The 19,513-nt window shown below is 39.6% G+C and overlaps 1 protein-coding gene and 1 long non-coding RNA gene across 3 annotated transcripts; one reads left to right on the top strand and one right to left on the bottom strand.

Moving 5' to 3' along the window:
• The first annotated feature begins 3,597 nt into the window (after positions 1–3,597).
• slc1a3a (solute carrier family 1 member 3a) lies at positions 3,598–16,523 on the top strand. The gene is made up of 10 exons (XM_010732476.3): positions 3,598–3,776; positions 4,134–4,469; positions 5,379–5,516; positions 11,277–11,481; positions 11,592–11,634; positions 11,995–12,263; positions 12,348–12,581; positions 13,116–13,310; positions 13,760–13,894; positions 14,506–16,523. The coding sequence occupies exons 2-10, from the start codon at positions 4,286–4,288 to the stop codon at positions 14,711–14,713; spliced, it is 1,611 nt and encodes a 536-aa protein (XP_010730778.3). The 5' UTR covers positions 3,598–3,776; positions 4,134–4,285; the 3' UTR covers positions 14,714–16,523.
• Positions 12,502–19,503, bottom strand: LOC113745702 (uncharacterized). 2 transcript variants are annotated; one of them, XR_003462333.1, is made up of 3 exons: positions 19,392–19,503; positions 14,485–14,615; positions 12,502–12,610 (listed from the first exon to the last, which is right to left on the bottom strand). It is a non-coding gene; the product is annotated as an uncharacterized LOC113745702 (long non-coding RNA). The 2 variants fall into 2 exon arrangements; XR_003462332.1 differs by having other exon boundaries at positions 12,602–12,700.
• Positions 19,504–19,513: the final 10 nt, after the last annotated feature.

The following is a 19,513-nucleotide window of genomic DNA, read 5'->3' as shown; positions in this document are numbered from 1 at the left end:
TTGTCTGTTGTTGCTTGTTGCGGATAGCTGTGTGACGGATGCCATGTGGGTCGCTGCGGTGAGGTTGTGGAATTGTGAGGTCGCATTTTAAAGCCTTTCCAGATGAGCTGAGGTTTAATTATGGGAGAGGCAAAGATTTGGCCTGTCAGTGCTGGCGTCTCACACACACACACGCACACACACACACACACACACACACACACACACACACACACACACACTGTCCAGGGATGGTTTTGCAATATTCTTCTGGGAATGGTGTGCTTGTAATCATTACTAAGGAAATAATAACCCTTACTAAAGAAATTATAACTTATATTGGCACAGATGATGGAGTCATCCTTAATGTCTTGGCCCAATCAGCACTCCCTGCTATAAAATGGCTGAGCCTGTGGGCGGCATTCCCAGCTCCCACCAGCAGCAACACCGATAACCGATAAAAAAGAACAGAGATTAGAAAACTATACTAAAGGAAGACTGTACAAAAGCTAACTAAATGTGTGTGTTTCAAATAGAAAGCCAATGTACTGTCAAACAATAAAGTGTTATATGAAACAGAAAATCCCTGTGTGATTTATTTCAATACTAAATGTTAAGCCAATGTAGACTAATAACTTAATTAAATGTATAATGTGTATAACAAAATACAACAAAACTTAACTATAAAAAACAAATGTGCGAGTGCAGAAGGTTACCGCCACAGCTGTGGCCACACATTGTATTCATTGTCATCATAGATCAAATATAACACTAATAGTGAGTTACTAGACAGTCTAATATAATAACAAGCCTTTTCATTAGTGACACTTCTATCTAAATAAATGTCATAACAACAGTGATGTAGTGGGATATGCAGCCCTGACAATGATAGCCAGTCCCTGCACTAATAACCCTGACTCAGTCTATTCAGACTGATGTGATGAGTGAAGCTGTTCAATGTTTCTGAGACCCGGGGGATGACTCAGAAAGATTGTAACACAGCACTTATTCACTCTCTCTAGAGTTCAGACAGTAATTGACTGTTAGCTCAAAGCTAACAGTAGTTATCCAAGAATTTCAGATGAACGACAAGGAACGATGCTTCTCCTTTTATATCTCTGTCAGACAACCAAGTGTCTCATATTTAGAGAGTGTTTCAGCTGTTAAATCAACTTTTACATGCACCAATGAGAGCCGCCAGGAAGCCAATAATGCCATTTAAAGGAAATACCAGTCTACAGCCATGCTGCAAGGCCTGTGGGGGCTGTGTGGGGGCTAGTTTAACTAACTACAGCTAAAGCTGATGGGAATATCATGCGCTGTGCAGGTAACTGGTCATAAACTGAAGAGTTAAGGGATCGCCAAAGTTAATACAGTTCATCCTGTGAGGAACCTGAATGTCTGTACCAAATTTCATGGACTACCACTCTGTCCCTCCCTTTAGCCACTCCCACTTCTCCTTGCATTTCTATGAAGCTTTGCAGCCCCTGCAATGACGTCTACCAGACTTTCCCAGGACTAGCTATCTTTCTCAAACTAGCCTCCGACCTGAACCTCAGTCAACTAGCCCTGAGCCTGGATCACTGGGGCCAGCTAGTCCAAGTCTGGAATCCCTGCATCTCCTGAATGTTATGAGTCTTCAATGGACCAGTTGAGGAGTCACCTTGCTGTCCATCAGACATCTTTCATTGGGTTCTCACCCTCCCATTTTCTGGTTTGAACCTTTTTTCCCCCCAATAAGCCTATGTAGCTTCATATTACTATTAAAATCTGCCTGGTTGTCTAGACTTGGGTTCTTCTGCTGGCAACCATGAATGTCTGTACAAATTTTTATTGTAATCCATCCAAAAGCTGTTGAGATATATCAGACTGGACCAAAGAGGTGGACTAGCATTGTCATCCCCAAAGTAATGACAGTCAAGTGGAATAATAATACAGTTTGACTCATGAATATTATCTAAAATAAGTGGATGTTTTATTAAACCGGTGAAACAGTTCTTGGAGAGTAGTCGTTGATAATTATAGGAAAATGTAATATCCCAGTCTCTCCAACAAGATTGTTTTCAGTGTAACTCATTCAGTCATAGGTCACATAAAACAACATCACATTTTCCAGACTGACTTGCAGATTTACTCACAATAATCCGCAGAGTGAGTTGAATTGAATGCCTTCATTGGAAACGTCCTACTATCAAAGTATTTCTACTAACCATTCATCTCTACACAAAGAGAAGAAACATTTCACAACACGCTCTGTGAATTATTGTCAGTAACTGTGTCATTATATCAGATATAACACAAATGAACTGACGTATTTGGCGTACCACTCGCAGTTCCTGTGTATTGAAATAATACTTATCTTGGCAAGACTACCTTGAAAGATACTTGAAATTCTGGGTATGAGAAAAAAAAATCACTGCCTCTTTAAATGAACTCTCCATTATACTCGTGTCTAAAAATCTGTGATGGCTTTATATCCTTTCTGCTTTCTAGTAGTATACAGGAAGTATTCCAGAGCCAGAGATTATATAATTTTACCGAGGTCAAATAAGGTACAGTGTGTGTGTGTGTGTGTGTGTGTGTGTGTGTGTGTGTGTGTGTGTGTGTGTGTGTGTGTGTGTGTGTGTGTGTGTGTGTGTTGCTGAAACATTTCTCAACTTCTCAGCCAAACATGGGTTCCCTTGGTATGAGTCAGAAAGGATGCCTTCTGTTCTGCCTCTTTCACGCACTCTCTCTCTTTTTCAGACACATTCACACATACATTTCCGTACACACCCACAGTGTTAAAGACATGATAAACTGTGAATTCCTGAATTTTGCTGCTGCCAAACTAAACTCCCCGTCATCAGCGTGCCTGTGCGCAGATTGTCTTCCATGCAAATGTTTTCCTTTCTGACCGCTGTGTCTCTTGTGCTAAAACTCAGGTAGTCATTAAGTTTTTATGGCATGCGACTGTCCCAGTAGCACAAAATTTCTAGACTGTTTAGATAAATTTGTGTCTTTCATACCCAAAAATTGCAGAGAACCAGTTTCACCACTGGCACTTGGTAAATATTTACTCTCTCTGTTTAGCTTAACAAACTAAAGACTCCACGGATTTCATGAATGAAAGACAGCCAAGTGGACTTTGTATGACAAAAATGCGTAATGTGCGTAAAGGCAGCAGAATAAGGCAAAGTGAAATTGATTGATGAGTGTGTTTGTTGGAGATGTGCCAAAATAAATGTATGAAAGGTTAATCAACGTCCATATATATATATTTTTTTTGATGGATGGAGGACTTTTACTTCTCTGTTGACTCACTCTCCACAGGAATCTCCAATCAGGCTGAACTTATCAAGCGTGAAAAACCATTTGAAAGGAGGGCTGAGAGGGACAGAAGAAAACAAGAAGGTTCTTTCTCTTTTTCCTGCTTGGAGAGCTCATTATTCCTCAAGCTCTCCTCTGTCTGAAATGCGCCCCCTCCTCTAAATTACTTCACTTTTTTAGTTCCCGCCTCACCTCCCCACAAGCTCCCACTGTGTGAGTGACTAACCCTACTTCTTTTTTCTCCTGCTATAGCACCGCCTCCATTCTCTCACTGGCTCTTTTATTCCCTCATCCCCACCGCTGCTCCCTCCTTTCCTTTCTCCTCCCCTCTCCTCTTTCCTCTCCTCTTTCTCTTCATTGCTGGTTGCTCACACCAACCAGCTCACAGCCAAAGAGCTCCTCTGTCCCTCTCACACTGATCGGGCTTTAACTCAAAATTTTCTCTCCAAAGACATTACTCCAAAGGAAGTTTTTGCTCGAGTTTAAAGGTACAGAAACAACTTCTATATTAGTATTTTGCCATTTAATATGCCTACAAATGTATCTATGTCTGTGTGCATGTCTTTAAATCAGTATCAGCACAACCGTTGTGTAAACTGTACACGTGTGTTGGAGTTACTCGAGTGTACGTAGGAGGAAGTCTGCATGCCTTCACAGCTTTGGTTACAACACATGTGTTCTTCACTCATGGAGTACAGCACTTCATTCACAGTAGTCTAGTTTCATTGTGCATTTTTGGAAGGGTTGCAAACAATGTGTTGTATATATTGAAGAAGTCTACCTTTAATAATGTCTTTGTGCTCAAATATTAAACTATTTACAATATGTCTTTCCCACTTAACCAGGACACTTGTAACCAAAGGAGAGGTGTGACAGAGAGGAAGAAGAGTAACCGGCTACAAGTGAATCAGCAACACCTTTATGGTGTTTCCATCAAAGCTGAAAGGAGTTCACGTTCCTGCACATTTATCAGATCTGAAGATTTCCAGTGGCAGTCATGACTCAGAGCAGCAGGGTGGACCCTCAGAGGACCCAGAGTGGTCTCCACCGGATCCGAGCAGGGATCCAGTCCCGGTCGCTGCTGGCCAAGAAGAGAGTGGAGAACATCTCAAAGGATGACGTGAAAGGATTCTTCATAAGAAATGCCTTTGTGCTCTTCACGGTCGCTGCTGTTATTATTGGTGAGTGGGGAAACTTTGTTAGTCCACGTAAGATATTGATCAGACTGAACTGAAACTAAACTTCAAACTAGAAGTTTTGTTTGTTCCTCTCCCCTCCCCTCCCCCTCCCCTCCCCTCCACCTCCCCCTCCATCCATCATCACATCACCCCACCTCTGTTCAAATTTGTGAAGAAGAAGGCACCAGATTTTCTGCATCACCCCAACAATCCATCAATCAGCTGTGACTACCCCCTGTAGCAGGACGGAAGAAGGGAAAGAATAGAAACGAACTCACCGGATGAGACAAAAGAGGGAACTCAGATGAACTTAGCAGACTGGCCTGTATCTGACCCTGTAGCTGACCCTTGACTTGTTGCCATTAACCTTTGTATCTTACGCAGCAGGAGTCGAGCCAGGCCCACCCACCTCCTGCACATCTGCAGCCCTGCTAGAATTACACCAGGCCATGACAGACAGATTTGATTGATTGTTAAATTCGGGGTATTCTTCACTTCAGGCTGCCGGGTCAGCCACCTGGGTCTGTCAGTGGATTAGTGCATGTTGTTAAGATAATAGACTTCAGTGACACTGAAAAAGACCTGTTGGACAACAAGTAAAGATCATTGCACAATACAAGTATTCCCAGCCCCAATCATGTCACTACACGTTATGATTTTCACAATACCTCTAATGCATGAAAATCTGAAAGGTTTTGTTTTATAGGCAGATTTTATGTAGGAAAATGTGAGTAAGCGCGATAAATGTTTTCGGGAGGCTGTAAGGCAGTCATGTAATAAAAAGATGATGTTTCATCTTTCAGGTGTCGTTTTAGTACTCCACATTTTGCAGTAATATAAGGTGTCAAATATTGGACTTGAAATGTTCTAACAAAGTTGTGTGTTCTCTTCCACACTTGATCCCCACTGCAGGCATAATCCTGGGATTTGCCCTGCGGCCTTATAAAATGTCCTACCGTGATGTGAAGTTCTTCTCTTTCCCTGGAGAACTGCTGATGAGAATGCTTCAGATGCTTGTGCTGCCTCTGCTGGTTTCCAGTCTCGTCACAGGTATGAACACTGGGTTATTTTTAAGTGTCATCCGGACACCACAGGCCATAGATGCATCTCTTGCCAAAATGCACAAACATTTATTCACTTGATTAGTTAATTCGCCTCTTACTCTTTTATTCTCTTCAGTAAATGTTGATTTTTGATAACATTTCATTCAAATTTTCTTTTCAGTCACCAATAAACAGATTCTCATACACATGAATCTAAGTGGAATTTTTTTACTAATTGCATAAATAATGTTGGCCAAGACCAAGGCTTACTCACGGCACTCATTAGGTGTTGTCATTGGCTATTTTTAGTTCAAATGTACCTGAGATATCTAAAATGAGCTCACAGACACTTGCAGGTCAAGCCTGCATGACATTTTTCTAAATTTATATCAAACAACTTATTCATCACACAGCTCTCTACTGTATCTCTTAATAACACAAAACATCCTAGCACTTTCTCTTGCTCGCACATTTCTGTGTGTTTGCTCATCGTGGCTCCACAGCTGTCTTCACATTTAGTCAGACTATCAGACAAAAAACAATCCACTTTTTACTACTGTTTCCCCCTAATACTGTAACTCTATTAACCCGAGGCGGAAGTACAGTACAGCATCAGTTTTCACAAGCAGAAAAAGTCTCAAACTTCAGCAATTTAGCTAAGTGTTTTGAACGTATCATATGTTCTCTGCGTAAAAAGTTCACATCAGTGTTTGTTGTTTCGTGGCTCCACTGATCATCGTGTACTTCATGAGTGGCAGAGTGAGCAATCTGTTTGTTCAGCCGACGCTGTTTGTTGGTTTTGGGCCCGCTGGTGGAAGAGGTTATGATGATCTCATAAACGAGACAGAGAGAGAGAGAGAGAGAGAGGGACAGAGAGATATTTTGGACTTACAGCTTCAATCACAATCACATGCTTGACCCATGTTGTAATGGTCCTTATCTTGATAAAGCACAAGTAAAGCAGTCACATCTTTGTTGTGTTTTAGACAAATAAGCAATCCAAAATATGTGGACTGTTTTAGTTTGTTGGTTTGGTGTTATATTTGGGTGTGTATTTCAGAAAAACACAGTGACACGGTGGTGTTTTCAGTTCTAATCCAGGGATGCAGTGAGTTCATTCAACACTGTTGATATGGTTCATAAATCCAATCAGACACGCGGGGATGTTTTCTTTCAAAGGCACATGGCTCTGTTACTGAGCAGGGCCTCAGCTTGTTATGGGAGTAAACGTATAGATAGTGTCATGGAACATGTGAGTTTCCAAAAACACTGCTCGGCAGCACTGACTGACAAATATAGGTGGGACATGCTGAGACCAAATATCCAATCTCTGAGCTGTGATTGACAGGGCAAGAAGCCAGTGTCCTGAAGAGATGACAAGGAACAAGATGTCCGATAATAACCTGCTTTGTGCTGCGCCGGTCCGTGACAGCAGCATCCTCTGACATCATGTCACATGACCACAGTTCCAACATGTGGAAACCAACAAAGGGTGCTGTTCTGTAGCCAAGTCGTCTGTCACATGGCTCCTTTCTCATGTGTATCATTTCTCATACAGTAATCATTATACATGAAAAGTCAACCATTACACTTCTACAAATAACACCCTTGAGATGCTGTCACTTGTTTTTCCCAGCTTCCAGAAAGATACTTGAAATCATCTGTCACAGTGTAATGTTATGTTTTATTTGTTTATTTTGTGTGAAGAAATGACTGAATATTCAGTTGTGCTAAAGTCTCCGTTGCTTTGCCACACAATAATAACATACCTTGCATTTATAGACATACTTGTGCAACAGCGGCCAGAAAGGTAGCATATCACTACTGAGAATAAACCCAGCAGCCAATAGAAATTCAACCACAGTACCACAAAAACACACACCTGCTCACTGTCTTAAATTAATTCTCACATTCAAAACACACGCAGAAAAAGTTACTAGATACATTTCTGGCCAATATGTTACAGAATGAACATCTGCAACACAGCTGCAGACCTCCAGTTTATGACCATTTGGACTCACTGTATGTTACTGAAAGTCACTTGTGGCTTTCACAGTTTTTCAGATTTCTGCCGAAACTATGACCTCAGTTGAAAAGTAATACAAGTGGCCATAGCTCCCTGTAGAGGAACAACCTTCCCTTGATCTTGAAGAGCAATTTAACAAACTTTAGCTGTATATTTATATTTCTATCCCCACAGCATTCTGTAGGAGAGATTCACCAACGTTCCTAGAAGAAAGGCTGTCCTACAGCCTAAATGTAACTGCTCTATTTCTAGAGCAGTGGTTGTTTTATATACATGAGCACAACTTTGAGATATTTTCAAGGATATTAGCAACAGAGCTCCTATGACTTCTTTTCTGCAAACATGTGGCCCCTGTGCAAACTGGCTGTCACACTCCCAAGGATGAATTGTGCCTTTATGTGAAATGGGCTGTCCCTGATAATAGGGACTTTGCCTCTGAATTTTGAACTTAATGTGAAGCTAAACTAAATGTGAAGCTGAGTCAGGATACAGAAAGTTTGTGGGGCCCTCGAAGGTAGGAAATGAAGGAAAGTAAAACCAGAGAAAACCAAAGGATCAAAGTTTATGAGAAACTGGCTGATGTGTTTCAGTGAGAAAGAGAGCGAGAGGATAACTACAGGGTCCTCATTGATCTTCATCCATAACCATATTTCTTTCTCTCACTAAAACAAACACACTTACCACTAACCACACTTACCGCTTAACATGTGTTTGATACAAAATCCATATTGTCTCCAGGGATTGCCTTTAGTTGAGTGTCCACCACAAGTATTTATAGAACCAAGAAAGGGCTGGACAGGGAGAGGGGATGTGGGCAGTAAAAGGAGGAAAGGAGGATGATTAGGGAGGAGGTCACGGGAAGGGGAGCTTTGAGTGTAGGAAGGGGAGGGAGTAGAGAGTAACACCTGTAAAGACATAATAATAGATGTCTGTGAATTGCTTGAATGTCTTTAAGGTAGAAATAAAATAATCAAGTTATAAAAATCTGTGTGATGAATGCCAACTCACGAATTCTAAATTTGACAATCTGTAAAATTGTGTAACTGGTTCAACGTGTAAAGTAAAAGTTCTCCCTCAGTCATTGTTATTAGAGGTGATCCAGGTACCTAGTTTTAGACTGTGGTGCATCATGTACTGTGATTTTCTTCCATGCACTGCATGTAACACCTTATTTAAACATGTTTAAAAGTATAGTCTTTAGAGACATTTCAGTAAGTACAGCATTTAGAGCCATGGAAAATAATAATCATTACCTGAAATGTAGTGGAACAGAAGTATAAAGAAAGTGCAAGTATGTCATAACTGGACTGAGACTATGTGACTGCTTTATCTTCCACCTCTGCACCTTACAAAGATCCCAAATATCATCTTCAGTAAACAACTGTCTTATACACATTTAGCACCGACTACAGAATGTGAGAAAAATGTATAAAAAGTTATAGCAGCTCTCCTACTAAATTACACTTTTAATAAGGTTTGTGGATACCTCTTGTCAAAAAACAAAACACTTTCTAACAAATCTCTTATCCTGTTTAACCTTAAGCATGCTTTATTTTTAGCAAATATGTGTTAGGCTGTAACTATTTTCATTTCTGACATTTCTTGGTCCAGATCGAAGCATCCTAGGGCCCAAGGTGAGGTGTTTAAGTTGCTTCTTTGGTCAAAGATATTTAGTATAGTATCACATAAGACTAGAAAAGCAAAAGTTTGACTGCCTGGAACAAATGAAAACTGCAGGCTCTCGTGTTTAAATCTTCCTAGAACTGTGGAGTCAGTCTTTGCCCACCATCAGTGGATGTTAATTGCCCTCTGGACAGACCTCTTGCACTTGCTGTGTCCTGTGCTTCAACTCTCCCCCCCAAAAGCTGGCCTACCTTTGTGTTTGATGAACATTCCCCATATGAGAAAGAAAGTCATTCTCCCTGCTCTCCTTCAACCTTGGCTCTTTCGTTCTTTTGAAAGGATGGAGAATTGGTGGGGCTGCGTCCGCTGTTGCCCGGACAACAGGCTGGGGATCATTGTGTGCGTGCGGGGCTGACTAAGTCAACAAGTTTTCCCAGGGCTGTCAGAAAAGGAATAGGAGGAGAGTCGGGGAAAGGGGGGAAGGAAAGGGGTGGCAATGAAAGAGGATTGCAGCAATAAGATCTGTGTGCAAGAAAAATCAGGGGAGGGGTGCAAGGGGGCACCCTGAAACAAGAGGTGGTAGTAGGGAGAGGAGGTGAAGAATTCAGGAGGAGAATGTGGGAGGGAAGGATGAGGAGGGGAGGAAGAGGATCAAAAAGAACTGGATAAAAGCTTAAGTCCTGGGCATGTTGAGACAAGAGGGAGAGGGCCAAAGCAAGGGCAGTAGATACTGCACCCCACCACACACACACACACACACCTACACACACACATTGGTATACACAGTGTCAAAGTGACACATACATCTCTCAGCACACAAAGCCTGCTTTGCCTTGTACAGCTCTGAATGAAGATAATGGCCATAATAGGACCTGGCACTTTGAAAATACAACGCCACTGTCATGCCTATCAGGGCGGCTTGTCTGTTTCCAATGGCTGCATTTCTTTTTACCACCATTATCCCTACAAAGTCTGTTTAATGCTATTAGAGCTGCATGTGGAGGAGGGTTAACCTCAGGCTCCAGCAGTTTGTTTTTTATGTTTTTTTTTTACCATCAGCAGTTCTTTAAAACTATTTCTCATGCAAACTGCAATTGATTTGTGGCTTTTCAGCAAGAATAGGAAATATTTTTCACATATTTTAGGTGAAGTATGATTAAGAATGCAAGGTTTAGTAGAAATATCTGAGAGTGTAACTTGATCATTATCTGTTTGTTGTAAATCACGCTGCAGCTCGTTTTTTTCCTATAAAACGCCTGTTCTCGACTACTGCAGTAGTCTTAACTTGTTTGTTATGCTTGTTTTCATCACGGAATACAGACACTTCTTTGTTGTATCTTTTTCTTGATGACACTAATATTCAGTCAGACTGTTAATCTATAACGGACATATCTGTCCGCACTCTGTGTTCACAACAAACTAACGTCACACTGCACTGTTGTCTAATCAAATAAAACAACGATTTGTGTGATGCAACTCTGCTTTGGGGTGAAACAATTTGCACTTGCAGCTACAATTTGGAATATATTATGTGTATATGAAAAGGCAGCATGTGAAGATTTCGTGTTTAAGATGTACCCCTGGGTGCTGTTCAGTAGGTGTTGTTTTTCCACTTGTAAAGGTCAGAGTCAGATTGTGTTTCTTGCTGCTCTTTGTTCTCACACATCGTTGTGTGGACAGATAAGGGTGGGGATGGGTGTATGCCACCTATAATTACAGCACCTTTTCCCAGGCTAACTGTAAAGGACAGAGCGGGATGACACATTGATGTAAACTCTTGAGTCATAGGGCAGCATCACTGAAAACGATAGGGATGTTTTTTTTTCATATACAGAAACAGTAATAACACATTTCATTCACTAAATTCTTAGATTATTGCACTCTAAATGAACTTTTTTGGTGTCTGAAGGGGGGCATGGCAGAAAAGGTTTTTAAAGCGCTGCATTGCATTACATGCTCATAGCACTGCTGCTCCATCTACAGGAACAGTTTGGAACTCCTACAGTATGAAAGACCACCCATGCTTCTGATATTATGAGTAAGAGTCTAGGTCGCATGGAATGAATACTTATTTTGGATGATAAACCCTGTAGTGCTGACATGAAATGTCCTTTTCAGGTATGGCTGCTTTGGATGGCCGTGCTTCCGGTAAAATGGGTATGAGGGCAGTGATCTATTACACCACCACTACTGTCATTGCCGTGATCATCGGTATCATCATGGTGCTCATCATTCACCCTGGAAAAGGATCAAAGGATGAGTTCTCCAAGCAAGAAAAGGTGGAGCAGGTCAGCCCTGCTGATGCCTTCCTAGACCTTATCAGGTACCAAACACACTCCACTCCAGTAAAAGTATAATCCATCATTTATTAAGACTGCAAATCAATATCAGACCATTTATAATTTGTACAAAATTTCTTGTTGTGTTTTCTAGAAATATGTTTCCTCCTAACCTTGTGGAGGCTTGCACCAAACAGGTAACTCCTTCTTTCCTTGTCTTGCAAATGCATGAAATATTTTATTCCTTAATTGTCTCACTTCAAGTTTCAGTCTGACACAAGTTTAAACTTTTCTTAAATTCCCGCGCTTACACTTGACACAGACAAGATGTTAATGGAGGCCCTTGTCACAGTGCCACTTTCACTTCCTTATCCCCACACATTTCAAGCACGCACAAACCACACTGTGTTCTGCATATGCAACAAATTAGAAATTAGTATTTACTACAATCTTCAATTACCCTGAATCTAAAATGTTATTCTTGAATAAAAGTATTTATAAAATGTTATGTCTGTAGGGTTCAATCACCATGTAACTTATCCTTTTTTTAAATACAGTTCAAGACGCAGTATGCCAAGAAAGTAGTCCACGTGACGATTACAGTGAATGAGACGATACTGACACTCAATGATAGCCAGGAGATGACCAGGGAGGAGATGATTCCAGTGCCAGGGCAGGTAAATGGTATCAATGCTCTCGGCCTGGTGGTGTTCTCCATATGCTTCGGTCTGATCATTGGGAGCATGAGGGAACAGGGACAACCTCTGAAGGACTTCTTTGACTGTCTCAATGAAGCCATCATGAGGCTGGTCGCCATAATCATGTGGTAAGTACTTGGAGGGATGGATTGATGGATGGAGATATGTGACCTTTCAATTACAAATTCACAACAACACGCATCCATCCTCAGGTACGCCCCTATTGGTATCCTGTTCCTCATCGCTGGTAAGATTGTGGAGATGGACGACATCACAGCCATGGGTGGTCAACTGGGAATGTACACAATTACAGTCATCTGTGGCCTGCTTGTCCACGCTATCATTGTCCTGCCATCGCTCTACTTCGCCGTCACCAGGAAGAATCCCTTCGTTTTCATTGCTGGGATCTTGCAGGCACTTATCACTGCTCTGGGAACATCCTCTAGGTATGTGATCAGATTCCAAATTTCACAGACTGACAAGAAATGTCAAGGTACAGGTCATTGTACAGGGAAAATCCATGAATCCAATGAAAGTGCATTGCTTCTCTGCCTGAGAACCAGTTCTGAGAGCATACAAACAAAAACTAATAAGAAACAGGCGCAAAAGATAATAAGAAACATAGAGAGTAAAATGCAGAACAGTGGGACTAAGTTTCCCATAATCCCTTAAGTTTCTAGCTGTGCTAACTGAACAGAGTATACTGAGTTAGAATAAAATGCGGTTTCAGTAGGAAGTAATTTCCCTGAAAATTTTAAATCATGGCTGGCTTGCAGTGAAAGGTTTTTGATATACAGTCAGCCTCCCCGAATGCTCCAGATGATGAGCGTTGATAAGCATGATTTATTGCTTGCCATAACCGATTGGCCAGTGTTGAAGCACTTACAGCAGTTTAGTAACATAATGTGATTTCTTGCAGACTTGAAGTTGATTTTTCTTTTTGTTTCTGTCACCCTTGGTCTCCCACTACTATCGCTCAGTTCTGCCACATTGCCCATCACTTTTAAATGCCTGGAGGAAAACAACAAGGTGGACAAGCGAGTGACCCGTTTTGTGCTCCCTGTTGGCGCCACCATAAACATGGATGGCACAGCTCTATATGAAGCCCTGGCAGCCATCTTTATCGCTCAAGTCAATGATTATGACCTCAACTTTGGACAAATTCTCACCATCAGGTATGTGATATACAGTACTCTTGTATTTCAGCTTTTTGCAGTAGTTGTAACATCTAATTCAGCGTCTTTTTGTGCAGTTGAAATGGATTTGATTTAATAGACCCTGCTTGCTCTAACAGTTGCATCACTTTTAGATGAACAAGAGAGAGATATTTCTATTACATTTGTCTTTCATTATGGCAAGAAATGCTACTTAACCCAAGTGAAACATGTCTAGATCTCAAAACCAGAGGTTACAGCTTTGATGACTTTCTAACCAATAGTCTTGCTGTTTGACTAGGGACAGATGGGGGATCATATTTCTGCCAAGGGAATGAACTTAGGTGAACCTTCTCAATGCTCTTGTGATGAGGAGATCAATACTGGAACATGTCTGACAGAGTTATGCTGCGATAAATGATTTTTATACAATTCAAATGTCCCTTTTTTTGCATTTTTTTCCCCATCAGCATCACTGCCACAGCAGCAAGTATCGGAGCAGCTGGAATCCCTCAGGCAGGACTGGTCACCATGGTGATAGTTTTAACGTCCGTAGGCCTGCCCACAGATGACATCACCCTCATCATTGCAGTTGATTGGTTCCTGTAAGTATTGGGCATATGATATCTTTATAAAACTATTCACTGATAGGGGGTTTAATCATGAGGAAAGTATAGCATCATATGAATTCAATCAAGTTTCAGCCAGAGAGGGTTTTTACGGTGGTTTAGGGGGTTAAAAGGGACTAAATTGGTTTGCTGTGCACTCTCAACTGGATTAAAGGACAGCTTCCAGAGACACTCCCTTCACATTCCACGTCTAAATCCATCTGGTTTTTATTCAGTTGGCAGCCAATCCCACTGCTCCCACAACGCCCCACTTCCTCCAATCTACTGGCTATGTTTCATGTGGTTGAAGATCGCTTGGAGTGATTAAACCATGCCTCCTGTTTTTTAATGATATTTTTTTATGTACTCACATTTACAGACCCACAGGTGCATTTAATTTCCAGTGCCTACAATGCAGTTGTATAATATTTCATACTTTTGTCTTCTTTAGTCTTGCCTTGTCCTATCTCGTTTTGGCTTGTGTTATCTTTTTTTGTTTTTTTTTCTTATCTTGTTTTGCCTTTTTTCTTGTCTTGGATTGTATTTTTTTGTCTTGCCTCTATTCACTACCTACAAAGTGTCCTCACCTGTTCTTTGTGTTCCCTCAGGGATCGATTGCGCACCACCACTAATGTCCTTGGAGACTCCATTGGTGCAGGCATAGTGGAACATCTGTCTCGCCACGAGTTGCAGAAAAAGGACCCAGAGGTTGGCAACTCTGTGGTGGAGGAGGCAGACAAGAAGCCTTACCAGCTCATCTGCCAGGAGAATGAATATGAGAACGAGAGGCCTCCTGACAGCGAGACCAAGATGTAGGAGTTATGCAGGAGGCTGCGTACGTTCTTCGGAAAACCATTGCATTGAACCACATTCTCAACTAAGCTCTTCTTAATTTGCAAACCTTCCTCTCAAGAGATTAGAGGGCTCAAATTAAACATATCTACAGCTAGAATATTTCAACCAAGATGAGTTCCTCTAAGGTGTGAGTTGTGGTGTGGGCTTTACTGACACACTGCACACTTGAAGTGGTTCACTGCTGCATTGTTTTTCTAAGATTTTATGATTTAAGAGTACTATATGTATCTGCCATAGGACGGCAGCTGTTTACTATTAAGAATGGACTGCTTTAGTGCCTGGTGGTCCGTGGCCTGCATGCCATATTCAACTCCTCTCAGAACTGTGATGACTAATCTCACCCACTAGAGGTCAGTGTTGCTGTGTGTCCTAACACCGCAGCAGATTACAGCCCATACCTGCACAGACTTTTTTTTTTTTTTTGGCTTTAAGGTTGTTGCTTTTATTTTGTTTGAGTCTTGTTGTATATGGAAAATGTGAGTTTAAAGGTAGTGAAAATCTAACTGGAGACGGATGTGAAAAGTGTTGGATATCACGCACCTACACTAGGGTGACCAGGCCGACTACTTTGGGGGGAAAAGGGCTGTCTATTTACAAACTTCTGTACAGATACGTGGCTTTATTTTCTATGACTTGGTGTACAGATTCAGCTGAACGAATGAATGGCACACATACACATTTTTTCCTAGGCAAAAGCTGTCAGAACATCTAGGCGACTGTCCAACCCTCAAACCAATCACTACAATCATTAAAAGTGACAAACCAAAATCACTCAGCCAGGTTTTACCTGTAAATTTGCTCTGCTGAGAATCAAATCATAATTTTAAGGCATTGTATTACAACCAAAAAAGGACCAAAATATCATCTATATAAATTTATATTTTCAATTAAATCATGCCTGCATGTACCCAAATAAATCGCTAACCTACAAAATAATACAGTATACACGGTTTATTCAGAACATAGTAATGATTTTACTTGGTTATGCTGATTGTGTCAGTCCCTTACACAGGCCCTCTAACATGGACATAGAGCTAAAACATAGTGGACTGAAACATTTAAGTGTCAGTCTGACATATTTGTTTGATACTAAATTAGAAAAATGGTAGTCAACGATGTGTGATTTCCATTTTGCTAGACTGTACTGAAATCTTGTTTATTCTCAATTCAGCTTTCTTAGATACTAAATCTAGAGTTTATTTCATTTGATTTAATATGGATGCATGGTGTAAAGTCGTGGATTTCACTTAACTGCCATCTTTTATTTTAGCTAGCTTGAATTTGTATTTCTTTTTTTAATTTGAGCTAATTCAGTTGGCTTATATATAACACATGTAACATTTACATAGGAGTTGCTTTGTATAGAAGATCTTTTGGAATATACTGTACTTGTATAGAGATATGTAGATAAACGTGTACATTAATTGTAGAATTACATTGTAAAGCGTTACTTGAGGATTGCTTTAAAGATGCTGTAATTGTGCTCTTGTCAAACCTAATGACCAAACTAACAATCCCTTTAGTTCCTTTTACAAATGCAAAACTGGCTGATTTAAAAGGACCAAATGTTTCCCTTTACAGACTTGAAGAAATGGAATAGTTTCTTTGTTTACAGTTGCTGGTGTCTCTCTTGATATGACTTGTTTCTCTCACTCACAAACACACACACACACACACACACACACACACACACACACACACACACACACGTACACACACATGACTGAGTAATAGTTGTACTTTTATCTTGCATGGATTTTTTGAATAAAAAAAATTAAATCTGTGTTTGTGTATTGTTTTATTATGACCATGTGATTTGTGAATTCTAAGCCTCTAGGGAATTTATATGTAACTAGTGGATGTCTTGACATTTAAAACCTTGTTTTACTGGTTTGTTTGTTGGCATTATGAAGTAGCTTTCTGGGAATTACCTATGTACATACCTGAGTGCTACCCGGAGGGTTGTGATGTACAAATACTGAACAGCTTTGTAAATGTACACAGTATCTTTCGTGAGGTAATGACATGGTTGTTCGTGCTGGAGGGGAGAGAAATTCTCATTTTCCTCCACCAGCTCTGACTTTCCTCGCTGGAATTGATAGTTCAAACAAGGAACGCTTATCTGCTTCTTCCTTTAAGCTATTGCCTGTCTATCACACACAATATTGTCTCTCAAAATTAATATCATATTTAACAAATGCCAATGCTGACACCTTGAGGTCAGACGTTGATTTGAGCTCCAAAACATTTTGCGTTGTACTGCCTGAAAAAGTAATCTTTTGGCAAATCTGGCAAGTGCAATTGCAATAATGCAATAATAAATAGATAATAAATAACAAACAAATCCTGAATAGTCATGATATGTGCACTGAGCAAATTAATGTCAGATTTTACACATAAACACAGTTCCTTCTCATAGCACTTGGTGAAACATTTAATCAATGTACTTGCATGTACTAGTCTCATCTGACCCTTCAATTTTATTTTAAACTCTATACCACATGAGATCTGAGAAGTGCCCTGACATAAAGATGGAAATTATGTTTATTTATGTCATATGAACTTATCCAGACAAGAGACACACGCATACACAGTGTTGAAAAAGTTAAATAAAGTTTTATGGTACTCTCATTTATTTTAATAGTATTTCTACTCCGCTACCTTTCATATTGTGCTTTAATCTCAGTTACTAGATACGATTAAGATTTTGTTGACCAAACATATGCATTCTTTCGGATTTATAGATTACAGCTTCAACTTAACTTGCCACAATAGTAAAATACTGCTTGTTCATGTTAATCCAATAATACAGTATCACTCTGAAGGGGTTAATTCTGCAAAATGAGTTTGTTTTTTGGTAATTATACACTTACTTTTATTTGCAACTGAGTATTCTTTAAATATTAATATATTACTACTTTACTTTAGGAAAAAGATCTGAGTGTGTCTTCCACCAGAGCACACATAGGCCTAACATCTATCTATTATTGGGTCAGGGTGGCTTTGGGGGAGACCATACACCGTGCCAGTTCGACAAACAACCATTCACGCTTGCATTCTCACCAATTAACCTATTAACTGCATGTCTTTGGACTGTGGGAGGAAGCCAGAGTACCCAGAGAGAACCCACGCAGACATGGGGAGAACATGCAAGATCCATCCTGAACCATTTTGAACCATCTTGGCATCAGGCCATCAGACTTTTGAACACATAACCAGACTATGTACAAAATGCAATCCAACTACAAGACTGTTCTGCCACTGTACCAGGCTGGATATTTCTTTGTGCAATACGTTGTAAAACACCCATGTCACTTTACTCTTACAATCAGTATTTTTCTATAGTGTAACATATCCTATTTATATAGTATGTTCATATCTATTTATACAGTAATACTTAAATATAGTTGTCACAACGTGTACAGTGTATAGAAGATTCAAACATATATTTCATATTCTATTCTTAGTATTTTTGTATTATACACATATTTATATTTTTCTCATGTTCTGTTATAGTATTTTGTAGATTTTGTATTTAATACTCTTTTTTTTACCTACCTACCTACCTACCTACCTACCTACCTACCTACCTACCTACCTACCTACCTACCTACCTAATAGTACTAATAAACTCAATGTGGTTCCACAGTAGTAACCAGTTTTATGCATTCAATATTAATAAAGCCAATTTGTATTTGTAATTTTATATTAAAACCATGTAATTCAAATGGATGGACATTTTCTATGTAAATGAAATACATCTGTCTTGAATTTGTTTTTTGAGTGTAGTTCAAGTTTCAGGTTTATTTACATATATATTATATATATAACACAGGTTCAACAATACAATTGTTATTTATTATTATTATTTATACTGTCTTATTGTAAAAATCATGTATATATAGTGTTCTCTATGCCATCACCTATACTACACATCCATGCCTATAATGTATACTCACATCTAGCTGTTTATTTTTGTATATACGTTTTTCACATGCACTATATAATGTGTTACATACAATACTGTACATAATTACACCTATTTTGTTTTTACCTGTAATTACTGTCCATGCTGCTTATACTGTATACTGCTCTATAACACATTCATATACTGTATATATCTATAACTATAATATTTATACCTGCACTATATTTATATATCCTGTTCATAAGTACATACTTCCGGTTTGGTGCTAACTGCATTTTATTGTCAAAGTACTTGTTTGTGCATGACAATAAAGTTCAATCTAATCTAATGTACAATGAAATATGTTGGATAGAAGAACCGGTCTGTGTGTTACAAGAATAGAAATAAGCTGAGTAAGTAAATTACAAGTATAAAAGAGTATAAAATACAAAACTATAACAGAAACAGAGAAAAAATATAAATATGTGTATAATACAAAAATACTAAGAATAGGATATGAAATTGTTTGAATCTTCGTACATACAGTTGTACAACTATATTTTTATATATATCTATATATATTTTTTAACCTGTAATTACTGTCCATGCTGCTTTACTGTATATTATATAACACATTTATATACTGTATATATCCTATAACATATTAATATTTATACCTGCAGTATATTTATATATATATTTTTTTTTGAGTGTGCACAGTTTGGCGCTTACCGAGCACCCGGAGGAGGTAAAGCTGTGTTACAGCGCCGCCTGGCGGCTCACACACGACGCCTCGCATGGCATTTTGTTTGGCGCCGATGGAGGGAGTCACTCCTGAGATCTTTGGTCAGTCA

This window comes from Larimichthys crocea, chromosome III (genome assembly GCF_000972845.2).
Source record: "Larimichthys crocea isolate SSNF chromosome III, L_crocea_2.0, whole genome shotgun sequence".
NCBI classification, from domain to species: Eukaryota; Metazoa; Chordata; class Actinopteri; family Sciaenidae; genus Larimichthys; species Larimichthys crocea.
The sequence above is the reverse complement of the archived record's forward strand: the minus strand, read 5'-3'. Positions and strand labels throughout refer to the sequence as shown.

What these genes read in the sequence shown, in the direction of transcription:
- slc1a3a (XM_010732476.3), top strand. Translation starts at nt 4,286, where the DNA reads ATGACTCAGAGCAGCAGGGTGGACCCTCAGAGGACCCAGAGTGGTCTC. An exon ending in GGACAAATTCTCACCATCAG is followed by an intron (nt 13,311 to 13,759) that starts GTATGTGATATA and finishes TTTCCCCATCAG; the next exon opens with CATCACTGCCACAGCAGCAA. An exon ending in ATTGCAGTTGATTGGTTCCT is followed by an intron (nt 13,895 to 14,505) that starts GTAAGTATTGGG and finishes GTGTTCCCTCAG; the next exon opens with GGATCGATTGCGCACCACCA.